The 22,574-nt window shown below is 40.9% G+C and overlaps 1 protein-coding gene across 6 annotated transcripts in view; it reads right to left on the bottom strand.

Moving 5' to 3' along the window:
- The window catches only part of anks1b (ankyrin repeat and sterile alpha motif domain containing 1B), a 282,958-nt gene that overhangs the window by 187,972 nt on the left and 72,412 nt on the right, over positions 1-22,574 (bottom strand). For 5 of the 6 annotated variants that reach the window (XM_026146084.1, XM_026146081.1, XM_026146083.1 and 2 more), the window contains exons 2-3: positions 3,847-3,927; positions 611-767 (exon numbers count right to left, since the gene is read on the bottom strand). In XM_026146084.1, the coding sequence (XP_026001869.1) occupies positions 611-767; positions 3,847-3,927 (238 nt within the window). Of the gene's footprint in view, positions 1-610; positions 768-3,846; positions 3,928-4,023; positions 4,104-22,574 lie in introns of those variants that run through there. The other variant, XM_026146085.1, reaches the window with a different exon arrangement.

Here is a 22,574-nt window from a genome sequence, read left to right as displayed (position 1 = left end):
CTGTCACATCAACCCTCTGCATCTTCTCCTTCATGACATCCACAGAAGCCCACAAAGAAGCCTCAGCAAGGGGGCTTCTTTGTGGGCTTCCTCCTATCCTCCTCTAGGCTCCTTCATATTCACCATCCATTTCCCAGAATATCCAGTATCCATCCTCTGCACATGTCCAAACCATCTCAGCTTGCCTCTCTTTACAAATAAAAACCCATTTTAAAAAGTAAGGAATGGACTGCTAAAAGATTCTGCAATACAAAAAATGGCAAAGTAGCTATTCTGACCTTTAGTAGCACAATCAATAGATTTTATGTTTGCTCTGTTGAGTCCAGTCAATTAACATTCATTACAAGAACATGAAACAGCATCGCAGAACCACATGTACTTTTATTTTGAAGACAAAGAACCACAAGCTAAAGCCTGCTGCCTGATTAAAGGACACCTGAGAAATCACTTTTTTATTTAGCATGACCTCTAGGGCTGCAGTTGATTGAGCCTGTAGCCTTTTGTTGGACCGAGGAGAGACATAGCGGAGCTCAAACAAAAGCTAGACTTTAAGGTGACACTGAAGGTGAAGTTTCTTAAGAGGATGATGAAGGGATTATTGCGTGTTTACCTGTTGGTTGACACGGCAGTGGGATGGGCCGTGGTGGATGAGGATACGGACGATGTCTACATCTCCCCTCCAGGCAGCCAGGTGTAGCGGGAAGCAACCTTTGCTGTCAGACACATTTGTGGATGCCTCAAACTGGAGCAGTTTCAGCACCACCTCTCTGAGAGAGAAGCAGGTACACGGATATCAATACATTAACAGAGGAACAAGTGGAAGAACAGACAGTTAAGGCAGCCAGGTGCTACAAAATCCACATGATGGTAAGCAGTCAACTTTATTTGACAGCAACGATTCTTTTTTAGCACTTTTCACTTTGGAACACAATTTGCAAAGAATCTCTTCATCATATTGGCCAACGAATCATTTTTAGTGGTGGAAGAAGTACTCGAATCCTTTAGCAGTGCACAGACAGCACCTAGCAAAACATGCTACTTTCCGAGAGTGAAGTTTTTACTGACTATATATAAAAACAAAAAGTACTTGTATAAATCACTAAGACCTTGGTAACAACTGGCTAAATAAATGATTTTATTATAATAATCTTCAGGCTGTGTAGATGGAAACATAAATGCTGCATGTTCACCTTCAAATGCTCAGCTATACTAAAACGTTCAAGCTCTACAGATAAATGCCTTTCTTTCATTTAAGAATAATTTCTCTTTTTTTGCCATTTTCATCATTTTCATCTAAAAAAGTCATCCTTTCTCTTCTTTAAGTAATATTTTACCTAAGTTGACTCGAGGGAACAAACTCAAGGACAGCAGTATACGAGGTGCTTCTTTCTTTTCTTTTTTTAAAAAAATGCAAATTCTCCACTTCAAAACTGAATGTGCAAGAAATGAAATAAAGCTATGCCTACAAATCGTGGGTCACTTTGACACTACAATTAAAAAGATGCTCAATAAACACGGCTGTATCGTAATGAGCTTTTCTCATATTGTAGCTACACAATCTTAATTTCGCTGTTCCACCATCGTGGTATTTATTGTGTTTCTTTCTGCAGTAGATCATCTTTTATGCAGGTTTTTATCCACCTTATGTGATAATAAACTTGCACTTCCTACTAAACCCTAGTTAAACAAAGCCTTGGTTCTGAGGGATTTACAGGAAGCTCGCTGCAGGAGGCACTGGAAAAAGTACAGCTACAGAGAGCAGCATTGCTGCTTTGCTGCTCTTGATAAATAAAGCAGTACACAAATTCATAAAGCAGCAAATCACAGAGTTGGATTGGGCTAAAAAAAATCCATTTAGCTGCTGCTGAGTAGTAATGTCAGTGATAGTGTTTTATATTAGGGGGACTCCAGCTGAAGAGGCAAGGCGAAGTGCTTGATTTGCATTGAAAATGTCAGGAGGGAGCAACAGAGGAGACAGAAGGGCAAAACCTCTCCCAGGAGAGCACAATGAAGCAGCTCTGTGCTGCTTAATGAACTACTTACTTACTTATTTCTGTAGTTTATTATATCTTCTTATAATTTCATTTCAGTTTAAGGAACAGTTAAAACAAGGATGGCGTAAGGATGAAAAATATGTATTTATCACCAAAGCGCCTTTGATGTCATAACGTTGTGATCTTTAAAAATTCAATTCAAACCCAGCCTGAAGAACAGCTCTCTGAAAACAGCTCTGCCTGTTGCCAAGTCCTCTTCCTTCTCTCTTTTCACTCTCCCACCTAAATGCTAAATCACTCCTCTGAAGCTTTTTGTTGGCAGCCTAATTTTCACTGTGAGGGTGCATTTTTCTTTCCCTCACTTCCCTCCTCCTTTCCCCGTTGATCTGAAGGAGGAAATCCACATAATTGCCCCCAAAACACGGTGCTAATCCTTCAGTTCCGCCAAACCGGGATAGCAGTCAGGCTCGCAGCTAATCCAAAGTGTGTAACGGATTTCTCAGCAGGACCAGGTGAAGAAAGGGAGCTGCACTGTAGTTCTGTGCAGCTGTAGACACTCAAATCATTCACATATTGTACAGTTTGGATGGAAATAATGTAGGAATTTTGTATTTCTGACTGTAGGCAACTATTTTACTGCCCAAAAATGCAAGATTGCTTTCGGTAATGGCTTTCATTTTCATTGTTATGCACTAACTTCTAACTTTGATTTAAAGCCTCTATAATTAAAGTTATTTAGCATCAAATCTCTATGTGACATCCCATGAACAAAGCAGTCGATAATATCTTCAAACGCCTTTTACAGCCAGAAATGTTGCGTGACAGCATTCAGTGCTGGTTTCAAAATACATTTAGTCTAGTCCAAACAGTCCTTAAGTCATGATGCAAACTAGCCAGGGCAGGAGGAGCAAGTAGTGGTACCTTGCAAGCAGTGGTACCAGTGGCATTGTTGCAATAAATTTCCCTCATAGGTATTCTGTAGGTGTAGCTGTAAGTGGTATTATCGCAAGCTGGAACCACAGCAGCTCAGTCATGACGTGGCATTAATATCAGCACATGAAATGTGTGCTGGGAGCTTCAAGGCATGGGTTTACAGTACCTTTGTCCATACAGTGTATTGTACAGTGTTTGTACCAACTTTTAACTCAGCCGATCAACATTTTCATTATGTGCTTTGATATTGACTGTATGAGTGCAGAAATCAGACATCTGGTTCAGGAGCAGCAGGATGGGAACACAACTAGTTTAGCTGCTTCAGTTTTCACTGAAGTTGTTTACTGGAACAGGCCCCTGGATGTGTAACTACCTTATCAAGTTAATAGGATGTGTTTGCAGTTAAGACTCCTCCCTGCAGGTTTATCCAGAGAAAGGCCCGTTCAAAATCAGTTTACACTGACAGCATGACATAAGCACAGTACCATGGCCTCTCATCATGTCACAGCAGAAATGTGAAAACAATTAAATAAAATTTATGACATTCTGACTTCTTTTAGATTCTTTTCCTTTGGTTATGGTAATTTATTTATATATTTATTTATTTGCACAGAATTACACTTTTTTTTTTTTAAAGAATAGAAAAATCACAGAGTGCAATCTGTAGAAGAAACTGTCAGACTTTTTTAAAGAAACCAATCTAAAGATATCTCTGTGTCCCCCATTTATTTGCATGCAAACACATAAAAATCCAGATAATTAGAGATTTGCTGATAATGGAAAACAATATTTAGCTTCAGCTCTACAGCGTACAAAGAACAGAACAATTTGTTTCCAGTGCACTGAGTAGCACTTGCATTTACAACTAATTTCTATCCAGCAGAAATAGAGTGACAGAAACACTCATTAGCAGGCTTACCTGTGTCCATTGAGTGATGCATGGTGTAAGGGTGTGTATCCTGAGCTGTCTGTGCAGTTCACGTTCAGGCCCTTCCACATGCTGTGGAACAGAGAAATGCCTCAATTAATCAACGCGCACACACACACACACACACACGCACGTTTATGACTGCTTTTAGTTGTACAGATTTACCACCTTTATTTCATCAGCTGGTGTAAGTGTGCTACCAGCTGCGACAGTCTCTTTTAGTTTAGAAGCAGGAAATGACAAGCCAGTCCCGACCAATTAGGATTCACATTCCTCAAATGTGTTAAGCATGGAAAGCAAGGACAGGTGGAAAGTGGCTTGTGGTGTTTTCTTGAGAAAAATGCCCTTCAGAACACAGATTGCTCATTTTAAAATGTTTAGTGACACTTTTTCCCCCAAGTAAATTACGTATGAAGTCTTACAGGTGTTGTTTTACAGAGCAGTTTCTTTGTGTAACAGTGTGTTTATTAGTTTGTTTTCATATTGCGCTTTTCTTCACACAAAACAATCTAGCTTTATTATGTAAGGGTCCCAGGGTGAGGCTTGTAATTTCTCATTCGGAGGCAACAGTCAGGAGATCTTAAGTTCTGCTTCATCACACTGGCAAATAATGGGAGCGAATGAGGTCAATTCTTGTACTCGAGAAACGGCTGAGCATGCAAATAAAATTACACAAAGACAGAAAGTTACGAGGAAATCCAGCTCCACAGAGGCTGAACACGCACCGAAACACACCCGTATACAGATGACACACAAACACTAAAATCTACTTACAGCTCAGGGTTTTCCCGGGGCTATAATTATATGACCTCTCTTTTTCAAATGAACTTGTACAAGTGAGAGAAGTACTAATTAGCTCAATTCTAGCCTGAGCAAATCTTAGCTGAAAAGCTGCATCAAGAAACTTCTAAAAGTGACTGTTGAGCCTTTTTTATTATATACACACACACACACACACACACACACACACACACACACACACACACACACACACACACACACACACACACACACACACACACACAGCTCTAAATCTTACTGGTTTTATGTATCTAATTGCCAAAAACATGTATCTAGTCACACCACCCTATAATCTCTATAACCCCGTGTCTCCCTCTTATTGATTTTGGCATATGTGCATCCTGAAATGAAGGATAAAAAAAAAATCAATGCTTCCTTTGAAGATTTGCTGTACAAAATAAAAGCTGCACTTTAACTCTTAATTCCTTTTATTTCATTGATCATATCTGCAGGGAACCGAAGGAATCCTTCCTGTAGTGAAATCTAATTGAAAATAAATATTATTTCTTTCTATTCTTTCTATTTTTTTTTTTAAAGAAAGCATTTAAATTTCACTTCTACTTTCACTCTCACAGACAGATTGTGTATCTCATGAGGAATTGTCTCCTTGGAGACACTGGAGTAAAGCAGCAACAGCAGAACATTCACTGGGTTTTGACAGGCATCAACACAATGATCAAGGTCAGGGGAATTATGCAACAGCTGTACACACAGAGACACAACTAAACGTGAATTAAAAGTGCTATTAAGGGCTGGCTGCACACGCACACATACGCACACTAACAGAACAAAGTGCACGACTAGGCAGTCTTATTTCCTCTGAATTCAGATTATCATTCATTTCAGCACTATTTGCTCTTAATACGGTACACACACACACACACACACACACACACACACAAAGACAAGTAGTAAATCGTGAGGCAGAAGATTAGAGAGAAAAAAAGAGATACAGCAAGGCTTGTTTCTAATGGTTCAGCTGATCAGTGCACACTGTGACTGTTTGAGGCCATATCGATCATGCTGCTCTGCTGACCCCTTCTAGCACTGACCTATCCAGCCAGCAGGATGGGTTGTTAAAAAGAGCCGACTGACAGCGAATGAGGAGAGAGGAGGAAAACCTAAATTCAATGCACGTAGAGATAAAGACACAGTGTCCAGTTTCGAATCCGTTCTGAAATAAATGTAGATAGATCTGACTCACAAAAAACAAAAAAAATCTGCAAAAAAGTATCAGATAAATTTGTGCTGCGTTTAAAACCTAATAAATACACTCGATATATTTCTAAGAGGGAGAGACAAGAGAAAATTTTGATTCAAGCTTTCATCATTTAATTCTCTGGAGTAGTCGTCACAGTATTTGGGTGATTTTTTTAAGCAAGACAACAGCTGGGAAAATGTAAGGTGACAGATTGTAGCTCAACAAAAGGCCAAGCAGCTTTGTCAAGGTAGTGGTTTTGTTGTGTAGCAGCTTCTATACCTACAGTTTCTACATTCACATAAGTACACGTGTTCAACTGCTTGTTAGCACAAATATCTAACCAGCCAATCACGTTGCAGTAGCATTTAGACACACAGACATGGGCAAGACAACCTGCTGAAGTTTAACTGAGCATCAGAATGAGGAAGAAAGGTGATTTAAATGTCTTTGAATGTGACTAGTTGTTGGTCCTGGAAAGATTGGTTTGAGACGACAGTTTCCACAGGATCACCGAAACTGGACAATAGACAATTGGAAAAGTTTTTCCTGATCTGATTTCTGCTGCGACATGCCAATAATGGGGTCAGAATTTGGCATAAAGAGCATAAAAGCATGGATTATTGGCATAGTTTGAGCCTCTTAGTATTGCTGCTGACATTCATTTATGTGCACATCTTCTTATGGATGCTTCCGGAAGAATAACACACCATGTCAAAAAACTCAATTCATCTCAAACTTCCTGAACTTTGTAATAAGCTCACCGTACTCAAATGGACTCCACGGTCACCAGATCTCAATCTACATATATAGAGCTCTTTTAGGATGTGGTGAAATTGGAGATTTATATCATGGATGTGCAGTTAACAAACATGCAGCATCAATCCTTACGTTGGGTGAGTGCTGAGTGTTTGTACTGTATATGTGTGCATGAGGGTGGGAATGCATGTTTGTGTCTGTGTGTGCCTGTTTGTCTGTGTCTATATGTCAGGTTGGGTCTTAGACTCCACCTTTCTGGGAACTCCCAGGCCCTCCAAAGTGTGGAGGCCTATCTCCCCTCACCACACTCCCTGCCGGTGACTGATGCCCTCAGGGGTCGGTGCATTGGTGGTTCTTGGTGTCCAGAGCTGGGCGCTCAGGTATGTACCAGCTCACTCCCGGTGGCTACCTGGCGGGGCCTGGCGCCTGTTGCTCGGTCAGGCCTCTTCCGGGGCGCGGGGGGCCCTCGGGCCTCCGGCCTCTGGGCCTGCGCTCGGTTCACTCTGGCACAGCTGGTTGCCGGCGGAGCCGGCGGGCACGCCGGTGCAGGCCCCTCTAGCTTCTGCCCGGTGGCTACTGGGTGACCTCTCGTCTGGGGATCCTCAGCCCTTCCCATGAGGGTGGTCCTCCTTGGGCTCTCGCACTCTGGGGCCTCTGGATGTCTGGGGCCTGGATCTCCTTCATGCCTGCTTCATGCCCTGGGGGACAGGACTATGGCTCTCTACATCCTCTTGCAGACCATTACATGGGGAATACAAGCGCGCTGATCCACACAGGTGTGCACACAGGTGTTCACTGTTCGTAGACTTAAATCACACCTTTCTTGGCTGCTACTTCAAAGCACATTGTGCGCTGTCTGTCCTGCGTGCTGCACAACAACATTCAATATTTAGTATTTACTGCTGTTTACACTTAGCTAGATTAATGCGATGGTGTTGTGTTTAGTATATTGCTTTGGTTTTTTTTGCTTGTTTTCTATTCTTTTTCTCTCAACAGGTGATCCAGGAGATTTTTTTTTCCCTTTCTCACTGTCCCTCTCCCCTTCTGTTTTTCTTTTCCTTCCTCTTTCTTTCTCCCTTTCCTATCCCTCACTCATGTCTGTCCTGTCTGTAACAATTGAAAATAGAATAAAATAAATAATAAAAACAAAGGTCGATCAAATGGACCAATTACGGCAATGCCACAATGATCCATTTGGCAAAATAAATCCATTGGGTATCCTTGTTGGTCTTCAGACAACAATTCTGACGGCTAAAGAACCAAATGGGACAGGCAAAAAAACAAAAAACAAATATGCAGCAACTGTGTGATGCTATCATGTCACTATGGCCCAAAATCTTTAAAGCAGGGTGTGTCTAACAACGTGGCCAATGAGTGTAATTAGTAGCTACATGCCATTTTTTTTTGTTAAAGGTACATTGTTTATTAAAAGAAGCATTTTTATAATATTTTATCACATATTTCCTTTATTTAACTCTAATCCCAGTAATACAAGCACTAAGCTGCCAATGTGGGTTCACTGGGTTTGAACAGACCTTGAAAGCACAGAAACAGATATTTACCACTGGTGTTACCCCAAAACAAACATGTACACTGAGTCATTAAGCCCTGCAGTACAAAGAATCTCTGGAAGTGACAAACTCCCAAAATCGCCGTATTAACGCTAAAACACAGCAGTCATACACCGAGGCATATTACCATCATAAAAACCTGGACAAACAAATTTGTGTAGCTACTTTGTGAGGAAATGAGGAAATCTTGTTTGCAGCATGCGTGAGTCTCATTGTAAAGGCCAGAGCTGAACAAAGTGTTCTGTTTATGGCACACTTCTAGGTTGTGGAGCAATGGCCGATGTGTAACACTACTGAGTTTCTTTTGCATTTGGGGGTTGGCCTAAAGCCGACAGAGAGCTCTGCATAGTTTTTCTGGCCTCTTCTAGAGCTTTTTTCCCCTTCAGTCACTTACATTTCATCAATTTTACATTTCAAAGTTTTAGAATCACTATTTGTATTTATTATTATGCCACAGAAGGTCGAGGAAGCTTGCAAATGACGTCTTATTTATATCACTGACAAAAAAAACAAAAGCAAAATAAAATTAGAAAAATATATTTTTGAAGCTATATTTATGATGGAGCGTGGCAGATCAATTCAATAACCTCACGGCCCGAGGAAAGAAACTTCTGAAGTCTGGTGGTTCAGCGGGTTGCTGGGTGGCAGCAGGGTGAACAGGCTGTGGCCTGTGTCCGTCGAAGTGTACTTTAGTATGCTTTAGGCTCTGAGCAGACACATAGCAGGGTGCCAGTGGTGTTCTGGGCAGATATAATCAGATGCTGCAAAGCCTTGCGGTGTTGGTCTGTGCACATCTTTTAATAGTTGGTAATGTTTCCTGTTAGAATGCTTTTTATTGCTCTTCTAAGGACGTCAACGAGAACTTGCATAAGAAATTTAGCCTAACACTCTTGCTCCCAACTTGATACATACCAACACTTGGTCAGGACCCCCTTCTCATCATATTTTAAAGATACAAGTACCGCCTTAGGCTCCTCTTCTGATATACTTAGATATCCCTTTAGTCTCATTTGATAGTGTGGAGAAGAACAAATACATAGGGTGTTGGTTGACGGCACAATCAACACAAGCTGGAGTCCTGTCTGGAACATTTTACTCACAGTTATTGTCCACATTAGTATTGGTGATGACACCAGCTGTTTACTGTCTCATTTCGTATAATCAAACAATGCAGGACCTCCATTGATTGTACTGGACTAACCCGCATGTTAAAAAAAGTTGGCTCAAATAGCAGCCAGCACATTGTGATGTAATTAGTGTCCAACCTATAATAAAAACCATGCCACGTGTACAAATTTTTCATACACGTTACATAATTAGTCATTTCATGCAAATGGAAATTTCTTTCTACTCATTTAAATACACATGATATTGGTTCAGCGTATGTGTAGGTGAGCAGGTAATAATATTGTTGTCTGGCATTCTCTTAGAAAAAAGCATTATAATGTGCAGTTTGACCATCAAGGGAATTCCCTCAACCTCTACGACCACAGCTAACTGTTAGAGGCCTGACAGATTACAATATTATTCTTTGTTGTCCTATTACTTCTTTTAAAACTCATGCATATTTGATCTGTTTCATAAGCTCTACGAGGGCCTCAACTCTGAGAAGGAGTCTCAACCCCATTGATAGATATGTATTTATATTCACTGCTGCCCAGTGAGAGAACCTGTGAACGTTGTATTCAATGTGTAAACCCTGCCAAAAAGTACAAGACGCAGGCGATGCGCCTTTTGAAAATGAATGCCACACACACTGGATAACAACTTGAACTTTGTAAATCACTTTGTAATGAGGCCAGGTCTCTTATCACAGCTGTTCTGTTCCGCTCTTCCACGTTCAACCTAAATTCCCGAACTCAGTCTGTTGCCCTGTCACTCCTCCATTGTTTTCTGTTCTTTCACCAGAAGCATAAACCGAGCCAGCAGAGCTTAAATAGATTTAGAAGACAACTTGCGATTAGATAATGGAGGAGAGGTGCTGCTGCAGGAATGCAGACTCTTGGCGGATTAGTCAAATATGCAGACGACGTCCTACCTAATTAACCTCAGCAATGTGAAGGGGAGCTCTGGGTTGAAATGCTGTGTCTCTGCATTCATGTTTGCATGCAACTGCTGCTCCTGTGCTGCACATTTACATTAAAATTTAATAGTGTGTTTTCCGGTTTCTGACAGATCTCTTTTCTCCTTTGTATCAGGTTCTCCTTAAGGTCCAAACCCTCTTTTTGATCAAAGCAGTAAAAGGTAAAGAGGTCAAACGTCATGACGGGCCTCCCCGCAGGCAGAGCAATGCTGCCCTCTGTTTGAACTCTTCTTTAGTTACACCCTGACAGTTTCTCCCTCCCTGTTCATCACTTTTGCAGAGAACTAAGCAGACATGATATAGCCAAAAAGGTGAGAGTACAGTACAGTAAGCAGTTTCATTTCACCAAGCCTGTTTAGGCATTACAAAATGATTTTCTTTTCTTTTAAGCTCACCTTGATGTACTGGATGCTAATTGGGGATGTGGTGAAAAGCAACACATACCTCGAGCAATTTAAAAAAAAGCTGCTGCTCAACAAGTGAGAGCTAAATTTGGTCTCCACTTCTTTATAAATGTAATTTCTTATCAGTCATTAAAAAACAGAATATGTAATGTCTTTCAAGTGGGAAGACATTTCCCATTCTGGATGCAAACTCGGAAGCGAAAGCCTTCATTTGCTGGTTCTCACTCAGTATTGATACTGAAGCTGGCATCACGCTGCAGCAAAGTTCAGGCTACATCAAAGCGGCAAACTGTCATCAAAGGAAAAGGAACGAAGGAACTGGGAAAACCTTTGTAGTTCTGGATTCTTTTTAAAAAGGAACCTCTTCTTTGTGGGGAGGGAATTTAAGTTAACTGAATCCAACTGCCTGTTGAAATTCACGCCGCCTGATATAGTGAAAAATCAAAGGGCGTTTCAACAGAAAGAGAGGACTCAACAACAGCAATAACTTCAGGGGAAATAAAAAAAAAGGAACCAATATGCGCTGAGGTGCACTTGCCATCACAACAGATAAAGTCAGACAGGAAGTGGGCTTGCTTCATATCCTGTTTTGAAGAAGAAGCAGAAGAGATACCAGCTGATTAATAGCAGTGCTGCAGAAGCTCACTAACTGATATGACCTGTAGGATGATAAAAAATACACACACGTAGACAGACTCTTACATGTGAGCATTAACTTCTCTTTGGAACTGGCCTTTGATGTTTGAAACCGACTCGCACAGAGAGAGTCCAGCCCCCATGATGCTTTAGGGTATGAATATGCTACTTTTCACGCATGTCTAATGTAGCAGATGCGCCCGTTTACATAACTGAGTTTGCGTGGTGTCATAGTTGAAATTAGCTTAACCACAGAGAGAGAATCAAAGTGCAAAGTGTGTGAAAATTCTCAAAAGGCAAATTGTATTTCTGGAGAGAGAACAGAGAAGAAATCTTGCTCCACGATCTTTAATACAGCTTAATTTCTGAGGCCCCGGTTTACTTCTTTAGTGGGTTTATGTAAGCTGCACAAAATGTGTGCATGCATTTGCAGCTGTATAGTACATGTATGCCCTGCAAATACAGGGAGAGGTGCTACTTTAAAGAAAAAAGCAGAAACAAATGATTTTTCACGCTCATGTATGACCAGTCAGTGACTGCAATTGTGCATACTATAGGAAAAAGTAAGTAAAGATCACTTAAATGTTTTGAAGGAAGGCTGTTTTGACACACAGTGAGCCCTGTTTCCTTCACATTACTCCATGCTCATAAAAGAAGCAGGCAGTGATGGCGGAGAAGCATTCTACCATTCTTTAAATCAGATAAATCAAATCAGATAAATCGGTGGTAACCAACTAATTGAATTTATTAATTTCTTTTTATTTAAGTAGCAATTTCAAGTAGTTACAGTAACAAGTTGGTTGTCTTGGGCATCTAAGGCAATCTAAGGCAACCAGCCAATTGCAATCTGGCCTCCACTGACTGCAATCACTCTCAGACCAACTGGCAAAGGTTTGGAAACAATGGCTAACTGTCTAATTAATAAACTCAGACTCAGAGCTCATTGCAGCTGACTGCAAATGTTCACAAACCTGGTTAGACATGTCATCAGAACCGATACTTATGGTGCCATCAAGTACCAAAATTCTAAAAACACGATGGTACTTGTTTTTCTTCGGCACAGTAGGGACTACAGCGTACCAAGTGTGTGCCAAGAAGGCAGTTCCTCTGGAACTGAAGTGGGGAGCATACAGCTACAAGTGTTCTATATTTAGATGCTGAAGAAGAAGTCAATAACACAATACTGTACCATGGTACAGCGAAACATACACGTGGAAGATGGCAGCTGACGTGATAGCTCTGGTCTTACTCATTGAAAGGTCCACTATGAAAGTACTTGGGTGATCAACAAATAACTGATTAATAACTGATAACTGATTCATAAATATATATATAAATATATAAAATCAGTAGAGACCCTTTTAAAGACTGCTAAGGTGCATACTTCTGTCTTTAATCTAGAAATTCCTTTTTTCTCTCCGTGTACAGTAACACTGAAAATCTCGATGTTTCTCCCTGAACAGAAAAGGCAATTAGCTAATGCAACAGGCAATAACACATTAGCGACATATACAGTGTGGAGTCTTTTTATAACAGGAATTTCAGTTTCACCTCATATTCCCACAGTGTCAGGAAGAAAATCCCATTCACACCTACACAACTCTAAAAGGTAGTCCTGCTCAGCTTTTTCAAGGAGAGGTGTTCCCCCTGTCTCTCTCTTCTCTCTTCATCACCAATCTGTCACTGTCTACTGCTCCATTTCTGCACCACTAAATCCACACTGTGGGTGACACAGGGTCAAAAAAATAAATAATATCTGAAGTCCTTGTATGTCAAACTTCAGCCACTCACTCAGCGTGTGGATACAGCAGCTATTCAGCAATACTTGAAAGTTTGCAAAGGGCATCATTTTTCGGTTTTGCAGCACAGATTTAAACTATTTAACCTATAAGTGTCATCTATTCTGTACATGAAGTTATTTTCCTCACCAGCTACTGGCCTAATTTGCTGATTAAGTTCTTGTAAAACAGCCTTCAGTTTTTAGCGTATTTAGCAAAACAGCAGCTTCCTACAAAACTCCTTTTTAGTAATTTTGCTAATTTGAACAGCATCCCCCCCAGCACTGGACTATATTTGTCTCCTTTATGTAGCTGTTCATCCACTTTTAACAACTCTAAAAAAATTAATTCAGTTTTTAAAGGAGAAGACTGAATTTTACATGACAGCGAGGAGAGAAAGGGGAAAGCACAGCTGGTAAGCTGGTCGATATAGCAGAAAATGTGTACTGAAACCATTTTAAGTATGTAGAATCAATATATACAATAGAATCAATGCCAATTCTGAGGTTAGAAGCTGGAAATGAATGGAACCAGAATGAGAGCTAATAACAAAGACACAAAATACAGACTGAACACAATTAAAACATCTTGCTCTTGTTTTGATCCTGATAAATTACAAATGCCCTTTCATAATTTTTTTGGACCGAATTTCTAGGAGCATCCAAGTGGAGGAGGGTGTCGGGTTTAGTGGTCTAAGGATCTCATTTCTGCTTTTTGCAGATGATGTGGTTCTTTGGGCTTCATCCAGCCAAGACTTCCTGCTCGCACTGGAGTGTTTTGCAAGCCAGTGTCAAACAGCTGGAAATAGGCAGAGTGTCCAATTTTTGGTTGGTGAAGTGAGGGGAGAGTGGAGCTGGAGATTAACAGACTAGACAGATTAATACTGGTGTAGCATCTGCAGCAAAATGGATGCTGTACCGATCTGCTGTGGTGAAGAGAGAGCTGAGTGGGAAAATTTACTTGTTGATCTACGTTCATACCCTCACCTGTGTTCACAAGCTGTGTTTGGTGATCAAAAGAATGAGACTCCAGATGCAAGTAATGACAATGAGTTTCATCTGCAGGGTGTCTGGGATCAGCCTAGATCATTCTGAAGGGACTCGAAAGAACCATTACTCCTTCAAATTGAAAGGAGCCAGTCAGTCTTGGGTCAGGCATCTCACTAGAACACCTACTTTCAGGCATGTTCAACTGGGAGGAGACCCCAAAGCAGACCCAAGAGACACTGGAGAGATTACATTTCTCAGCTGCCTTGGGAATGCCTCACAGTCTCCCTGGAAGATCTGCAAGAGGTGGTTGGAAAAAGCCATATTTTTCCAGCAATGACTAAATGATACCAGCAGCCAGTTCACTTAGCTTAGCACTAAATGGGGAAACAAATACTCGGTCTTTACTTAAACAATGGTGTCGATAAACACGTAGATTTATTCCAGTTTAGTTTTTGCTTTGTGTCGGGTGCTTTTTGGAATTTTGTCGTTACTGGCGTTGCCACTGTTTAGAGTCAAGAAGTAGTCAGAAAACAGCAAACTGTCAGTTGGACACAAACACACAAAGCTTTAAGCAGAGCCAGGCTTCCCGTTTCCTCCTGTTCCCAGTCTTTATACTAAGCTACGCTAACTGGTTGCTGGACAGAAGAATGCCATGAATCATCCAACGCCCCACTGGCATGCAAATATAAGCATAAATATGCAGAGTGGTATCTTACTGAATAAATACATGCAGATAATTTTGCAGATGATTCGTGAATGAATATGCAGTGAGTTACTGACAGATGCCCTAAAAAGGCACAAAAATTAAATTACATGTTCAATAGGTCAAGCGGTCACCACTTCCCAACGCAGGAAGTAATTTATCTTTGGGTCAAACTGATCTCTGGTGCACAAAAGAACTTTGAGGTTTGCTATCGGAGGCAGTGGGTCAAACACACGCACGCACGCATGACTGAAATTGCATCCGACCCCCTCATTTCTCACCAGTAATTAAAACAAGACACAAGAAATCGATAGTTGCACAACTTCCCCGCGGGGATTTAGGAAGTCTATTGATGAAGTTTGATCGTTGATAATTTGCTGGTCCTGTGGGGAGTTACTCAGAGAGTCTGGAGGGAGGAAGTCACATAAAATTCACAAAGGAAAAGTGCCATCAATATTGGGCATAAAACAAAACAGTAGTCTACATTGTTGTAAAAATAAGTTTAAGGACTGTGTTGGATTTGAGTCCAGGTCAGTGCAATGAGCCTCGAAGGGCTGCAATAACTCATGGACTGGTTATCTTTAAATACAGTGCACAAGGCAAATCCCTGCAGCTGTTTTGAGCTTGTTTTATGCTGTTTCACACATACTTTACCTTTGCATTGAGTGGATGTTAAACACACAGTCTTAAAACTCACTGTGTATTACACATAATACAACAACACTACTTTAAATGAGGCCATTACAAAGATTTTGGCTTAAGGAAATACAATATATTTTAAAAATACACTAAATTAATGTAGACTTACTTTATAATTATTATTATATGAATGTTCAACGGAGTATTTCAGAAAACTGCTAATTCTTAGGATTTTCCCACACTATGATCTCCAGGTTTTACAGAGTAGTTGTCTGGTTGTAAACACCTTGTTAATGACAGAGATTAGAGGAGAATAGGAGGCAGCAGTAACTCAAATAACTACTCTTTACATCACTGAACATATGAGACATCAAACCTTGAAGCAGATGGGCTACAGCAGCAGAATAAAAAAACAAAAACAAACACATACTGTATTTTCACGACTATAAGGCGCACATAAAAGTCTTAGCACCTATTGTAATTCTTATGACACAGGACATCAAAGAAGGAAAGGAAACGGTAAAAGCTGTATACATTTTCCACTTAAACACACACAGCTTCATCAGAAAGATACATGTACTACTCAGTCTTAAACAATCTGGCAGTTTATCTCTCACCCATCTCCTTAAATATGATGGCAACATCCCTCTTCTGTCCTCAGCTGACTTCCAAAACTGCACAATCTGAATACAGAATACACATCAAACTGGCAGCTCTTTGAAACAAGCAGCATAAAGGTTTCAAGTAAAAAGTAGCCTCTGTAGATTCAGATTTTTTTAGTCCTGTAATTTCCAACCTTTTACCAAAGCTGTCTGATTAAAAATCGGCAAGCATTCCTGTTACAGCCTCCTGAGAATAACTGAAAACAAAGCTGAAATTCCTCATTTCCACTGTGACAAAAACTGCAGGGCAGCAGAGAAACCACTTAATAAAGCACAGTGTAAATTCACACGGGGTCACAAGTCAGCCGCGCAGGCCCTGCAGTCCCTAACAATCCAAATACCTATGCTGCCGTCACTGCTAATCACAATAAAGACCACGCTGCCAAACACACAAATCTATCACCAGGGCCCTGTTTCAGGAAGCCGGTTTAGTGGAAAAACTGAGTAAGTATACCCTGAGTTAACGAAAACTCTGGGTTTTCGGTTTCACAAAGCGAGTTCAGCTGCAGCCTGAGTGAGTCACTATGACGACACACGCCGTGAAGCTAACCTGCCCCCTAGCAGGTTTACTACAACTAACCCTGACTGTCTCCGCCCCTTTGTCGGAAACCTGACAGTAGGAAGTGTCAGACATGGCGTGTCCCTTCCTTGAAGAGCCAGTAGATCGTGAAGCCCAAATTCTCCGCAGAGCTCTCCGCCGGGAGAGAGTGATCAGAGCGCGTTTGGACATTTTATCATTTCCTGATGATTGTCTGTGCAAACGTTACCGTTTTTCAGCACAATCTATAAGTTATTTGGATAACATCCTCAGGCCATATATTACGCATGTGACACATCGCGGACATTCTCTCAGTTCTGTACATATTATTTGTATTGCACTTCGGTTTTTTGCAAACGGGAGCTTTCTGTACAATATTGGTGACGCTGAGCACGTTTCCAAGGCTACCGTCTGTCGGGCAGTCAGGAATGTTACAGTTGCACTGAAACGTCTCCTGTACACGTTTGTGGTGTTCCCCGGTCACAGACCCACAAGATTCATCAAAGAGGGATTCCACAAAATTGCAGGTATCAGGATGACCAAAACTTAATTTATGATGTGGTGATACTTGAACTACTACTTAAATATTACATTTATTTTCAGGGTTCCCAGGCGTGATTGGCTGTACAAATGGCACTCACATTCCAATCATTGCTCCTTCAGTAAATGAAGGAGACTATGTGAACAGGAAGTCTTTCCACAGCATTAATGTACAGGTACATAGTTCCCTGTAGCATTTCAAACTAACAAATTATTTCATTATAGTAATGGATGCTAATTTGTGTTCTCTGCACTGTGAAGATCATATATGATGCTGCCAACATTATCACAAATGTGGAAGCCAAGTGGCCAGGCTCTGTCCATGACTCACAAATATTCCGTGAATGTACACTGAGCACAAAATTTGGACATGGTGAGTTGAGAATACTTTAAAATATATAAAGACCAATTGCTTCAGGGACATTTGAACTGAAGTGTATCCTTCTGTCTTAGGAGAGTTCACTGGCTACTTGCTTGGTGATAGGGGGTATCCATGTTTACCCTATTTGCTTACCCCTTACTCTGACCCTGAACCGGGCCCACAGCAGCGATATAATCTGGCTCATTGCAGGACAAGAGCCAGAATTGAAATGACTATCGGAATGCTTAAGGCCTGGTTCCAGTGCCTGCAAAGACTCAGGGTCACCCCAGAAAGGGCATGTGACATTATTGTGGCATGTGTGATTCTTCACAACATTGCCACAATTAGAGGAGAACACTGTCCTTCTGAACCAAACATCAGCAGTGATCCAAACCATGAACATCCTGACCCTCCCACGGACATACAAGATGGAAGAGCAGTCAGAGACACCATATGTCACAATCATTTCTTTTGACCCATCACCTCAACATGTTGAAAGAAGAATAAACAGATTTTTTGTTCAACTGGCTTTATTGGTCGCCTGTATTTCCTGTACACAAAGTATTAAAAGATGTAAACCTCATAAAGTGTCTCTGTTGCTTCCTCCTCTGTAACAGCTGTCAATGTTTCTTCATTATTTTCCTGCAGTAAAGAAATAAACAACATTGCTGTTCTACTGTAAACTCATATAATCTGTGGAGTATTACTCACAACTGCATGTTGGTCTGGCTCAACAGGAGGCTGCACCAGATGCAGTACACCATCACCATCAACTGATAGAATATGAGGTTTATACAGGTCACTTATAACTTACAAGGGACCAAATGGCAATTAACAAACATACCAATCACCTTACACTTCATTGTCATTATGCTCTCAAAGACAACCAAGACTGAGGGAAGGCAAAATCAGTAGGAAAATAACTTCACTACAAAATAATCCATTATGGTAAAGAGTTTATCAAATGAATGAGTAGCACTGCAAAGGTGACTGTGAAGAAAGGATGTATGCACATCATGTATTATTTTGAATTTACCCCCTATGTAGGCACTTGTGTCTTGCGGGGTTATTGACTCAGAGGATGTCCCCGCAGAGATGCCTTCGGCCACAGGGCGCCCACTGTTTTGGCTGAGGGCCAACTGCTCAGCCTCTGTGAGTGGTGGTGGTGGAGGACCCCCACCTGTTTTTCGGGCCTCCGCTTTTTTTCTGTTGGCTATAACGGGTCACATTTGAGCATACAGAGTAAGCAAATATGTACTTGTAATGTGCTCAGATAATTTCAATAAGTGCTTACAGACAGAAAATTAATGTAGCCTCTAACTGCAATTGATTTACATGGGACAAACAGACCAAGCACTATGGCTCATAATACAATTACACCTTACCTGTTTGGACTATATTTTTATATTTCATTTTTACTTGCTGCCAGGAACGTTTGGGGCCTGTTGGGTTGCACCTGCGCTCACATCACGTCACAAAATAAAATGTATAAAATAACAAATAAAATAACATATGATAAAATAACGTGTTAAATGGGTGGAAATCCCTCGATCAATGTTTAAATTAACACTCACGCATTGACTCTGTCGGCTATGTTTTGCCATGCATGCTTTTGCAGCTGTGGCTGTGTTACTTTTTTCCGCGGAATTTGCATGTTATCGGCATATGCTGCCATCAGAATTTCGGCCTCAAGCGCTGTGAAATACATTGACCGCGCCTTCTTTCCCTCCGTCTCCATGGTGACTCGCTTAATCTGTGCTCCGCTTATCAGGGCTTTATGTATCCTCGTCCGCGCGCTTCACTTGGGGTTAAAGCAACTCCGCGTTGACTGAACTAATTGTTATCAGCCTTTCTGAAACCGAATATTCCGAGTTGGACAGTTCGGGGTTACTCAACCCTGCGTATCGTTTTTCACTCTGAGTTTTCTAAACCGGCTTCCTGAAACAGGGCCCAGATTCATCTCTGCTGTTGTTGAAGGCTTTTAATTCCCAAATATTATCACCCTCAATATCACTTGTGCTATATGTGAAATACATGCAATATTATTCTAAATGTGAATGAAACAAGTGATGAGATTCCATCAACAAGAAGAAAAAATGATAAACATAAATGTCAGCAACAACAAAAATCCTCTGACACAAAGACAGAAAGACAACAAGCAGCTGATGACATTCTCTTTTCTCTTCAACCTAAGCGGAGGTAAAAGAAATTACCACAATCTGCTTCGCCGCTGCTGCTATTGATTACACAGCTGCCTTTCCAATCAATCACAATCTGGAGCGCTGCAAACAATCTGTAAGTGTGTGTATTGGACCGTATGTGTGTCTTCCTCGGGCACTTCTCCTCACAGTAAGTAAGTGACAGAAAGCTTTAGATTTCTACTTGACCACAGCCAGCCACAATTCCATCTGGCCGACCATCAATATAGCAGATCGGTAGCATTAGGGATGGGAAACATGAGGTCCAGAAGTCCGTCTAAATGAGATAACCAATCTATGCAGTGGATTGAATCAGTCAATGTATTGATACTGTAGAGAACTCACACTGAAGCTCTTCAGAGCGACTGTGACGGGAATCATTTCATCTGCCGTCATGCTTTTTCATCTTTTTTTTTTTTTAAAAGAGGGGGTAAGTAAGAAAAACAGGAAGTCTTTTTACCACAGGCATGGTTGCTTAATCATTACTTGATCATGAACTAAAAAAAGACTCCATTATTCTGTATTTTCAGGTCTTGCTTTTTTATTTTGAAATGCGGCTTCTACCAGAGTAGCGCACTTTAACCAGACATTAACAGCTTCCCATGCCCAACTAGCAAAAACACAGTTAGCGCATGCTTTTTGGCACAGCATCACTCATTTGTCATGCATGGAAATTATTACCATAATGCAAATTACTGAAGCCATTTCCAAACCGCCCTTATTAAGCTTCCATTTATCTTAATAAAAAATAAATAAATCTCTTTAAGCACACAACCCTCCAGAAGTTCTTATGCGTTTACATTCAGGGACCAGGTTGCCGCCCTTAACTATTGTGGTACAATGTCTCTATGTCCTATTAACACATCTATAAGAAACTTAATGACAGCTCAACATTGGTGGAAATGCGGGGGGCGGGCAGATGGAGGAGAAATATCTCACATGGAAAAATGAAAAAAGAGACCATGTTTGGATTAGTTTCAGAATTGTTACACTCCTAATTATGACTCCACACAAAAAAACAAATGGGTGTCTCCAGCACATCTGTCTAATAATTTACTTAATGAAACACTAAGGAGCTGTCAGTTAGCCCATCAAATGAGCTAGGGATCATTTACTCAGTGATCAAGTGTCTGCCACGAAAAACTATCACATGTTAAATGAACGTGAAAAATGCTCCTTGTGATTTTCCCTCATCCTGCGATCACAAATTTGGAAACAGATTATATTTTGCATTTATGCATCAATTAATACTGAAATGGGAAGCACAGACTGGCAACCTATCCAGTGTGTACCCTGCTTCTCGCCATGACAGCAGGAATAGGCTCCAACCCATCCGTGGCCCTGATTTGGATAAGCTGAAGAGAATGGACGGATGGATTAATCAGTAATCAAAATACTTATCAGGTGATGACTAAGGCACTAGTGAGGCAAGCCTAGAGACCAGTTGGCCTGGCAACCACCAGTCACTAGGGAAAACAGACTATTCTCTGACTGTTTGGCAAGTGGTTGTTTGGCAGTTGCAAAGTGAAATTAGTTGCAAAGAGGCATACAGGGCTGCACCAGAAATGTCTTCTGGTTCGTGCGGTCGCTTGAAAATTAAACTGTCTGCCCTTAAATAAAAACTGCAAATTTGATTTCAGCAGTAAGGCAAAACTTTCACTTTTTAACTTTTTAACTTTTACTTGAAGGCGAACAGTCTCCGGTTCGAGTTTGCAACACACTTTTTCAAATTTTACTACAGCTAAGCGAGTGTTTGCATATAAGTTCCTGGCATTCATGCAAATTACAGTGACCATGAAAATCTGTCAGCAACCATGATAATCACAAGGTTTTTGGTGCAGAACTTCTCTGCTTTGTTTTTCTTTGCTGAGTGACAGCCATCAACATCCAGAAACCTCTCACACACTGATCAGAGTGTGCACGTTTTTCCCGGCAAACGCCAGCAGGTTAACAACTGGTCTCGTGGACTGTGTGACTGAAGCCTTTGAGTGTTTTTAATGCAAAGGGAAGCCATTTCATATCTGATGACTGCCATAACATTTAAACAAAGCAAAACAAAAACCCACCAAACACATTTTTTGCTATTGCTATATTTCCCTGGGCAGTCTGAATATTCAAAAGAAGGGACCTTTGCCATAAGCCGCCTGCTTTGTTTTCATTTCCCTGCCAAAATCTTGCACTGAAAATACAAGACACACAAAAAAAAGTTTATGAAATGTGTGACCCCAGACGCCTGCCTCCACAAACTAAACCATTACCTTTAAAGGGAGTTCAACTTTACAAATGCATTTTAATCCGTTGCCATTTCCTGGTATACAGAACATGAAACCTGAGTGATTCTGCAAGTCAGTTCAGGCTAAATATCATCTGGCAACTCATCAGGTTAGTTACAGCCACGCCAAGTCCATCTTCATTATCTACTCTGCCACGAGGAAATTAGCCATGCAGGCTCAATGAAAATGGTGATAAAACTATATCAGTGGGAGTCATTATGAAGAAAAGCAGGGTCCACTCTCACGCGCTCACTGAAGAAACAAAGTAACACTTCTGTTTAGTCCCAAACTAAACATTTACACTCCTGCTCTGTGTCTGTGTTACACTCACAAACATTTTCAGACCGTGCCTGTACTGATTACAGCTCTGCTGTGTGACAAAGCATGCAATATATCCTGTGAAAGGGAGGGGGGGGGCAACATCAGGGCAGTAGCAGGGAGCCATGGCTATATAAGGACTTCGAAACATTTCTAAACTTCTAAACACTGAATTTAAAAAATGTTTCTTGTCCTTTTTTAGTTAATTCTAACTTCATAAATGCCAAAACTGGGTCATTTTAGCCTGTTCCTGGGTGGTCGCTAGGCA

The sequence above is a fragment of the Astatotilapia calliptera genome, chromosome 17 (genome assembly GCF_900246225.1).
Source record: "Astatotilapia calliptera chromosome 17, fAstCal1.2, whole genome shotgun sequence".
Taxonomy (NCBI): Eukaryota; Metazoa; Chordata; class Actinopteri; order Cichliformes; family Cichlidae; genus Astatotilapia; species Astatotilapia calliptera.
The sequence above is the reverse complement of the archived record's forward strand: the minus strand, read 5'-3'. Positions and strand labels throughout refer to the sequence as shown.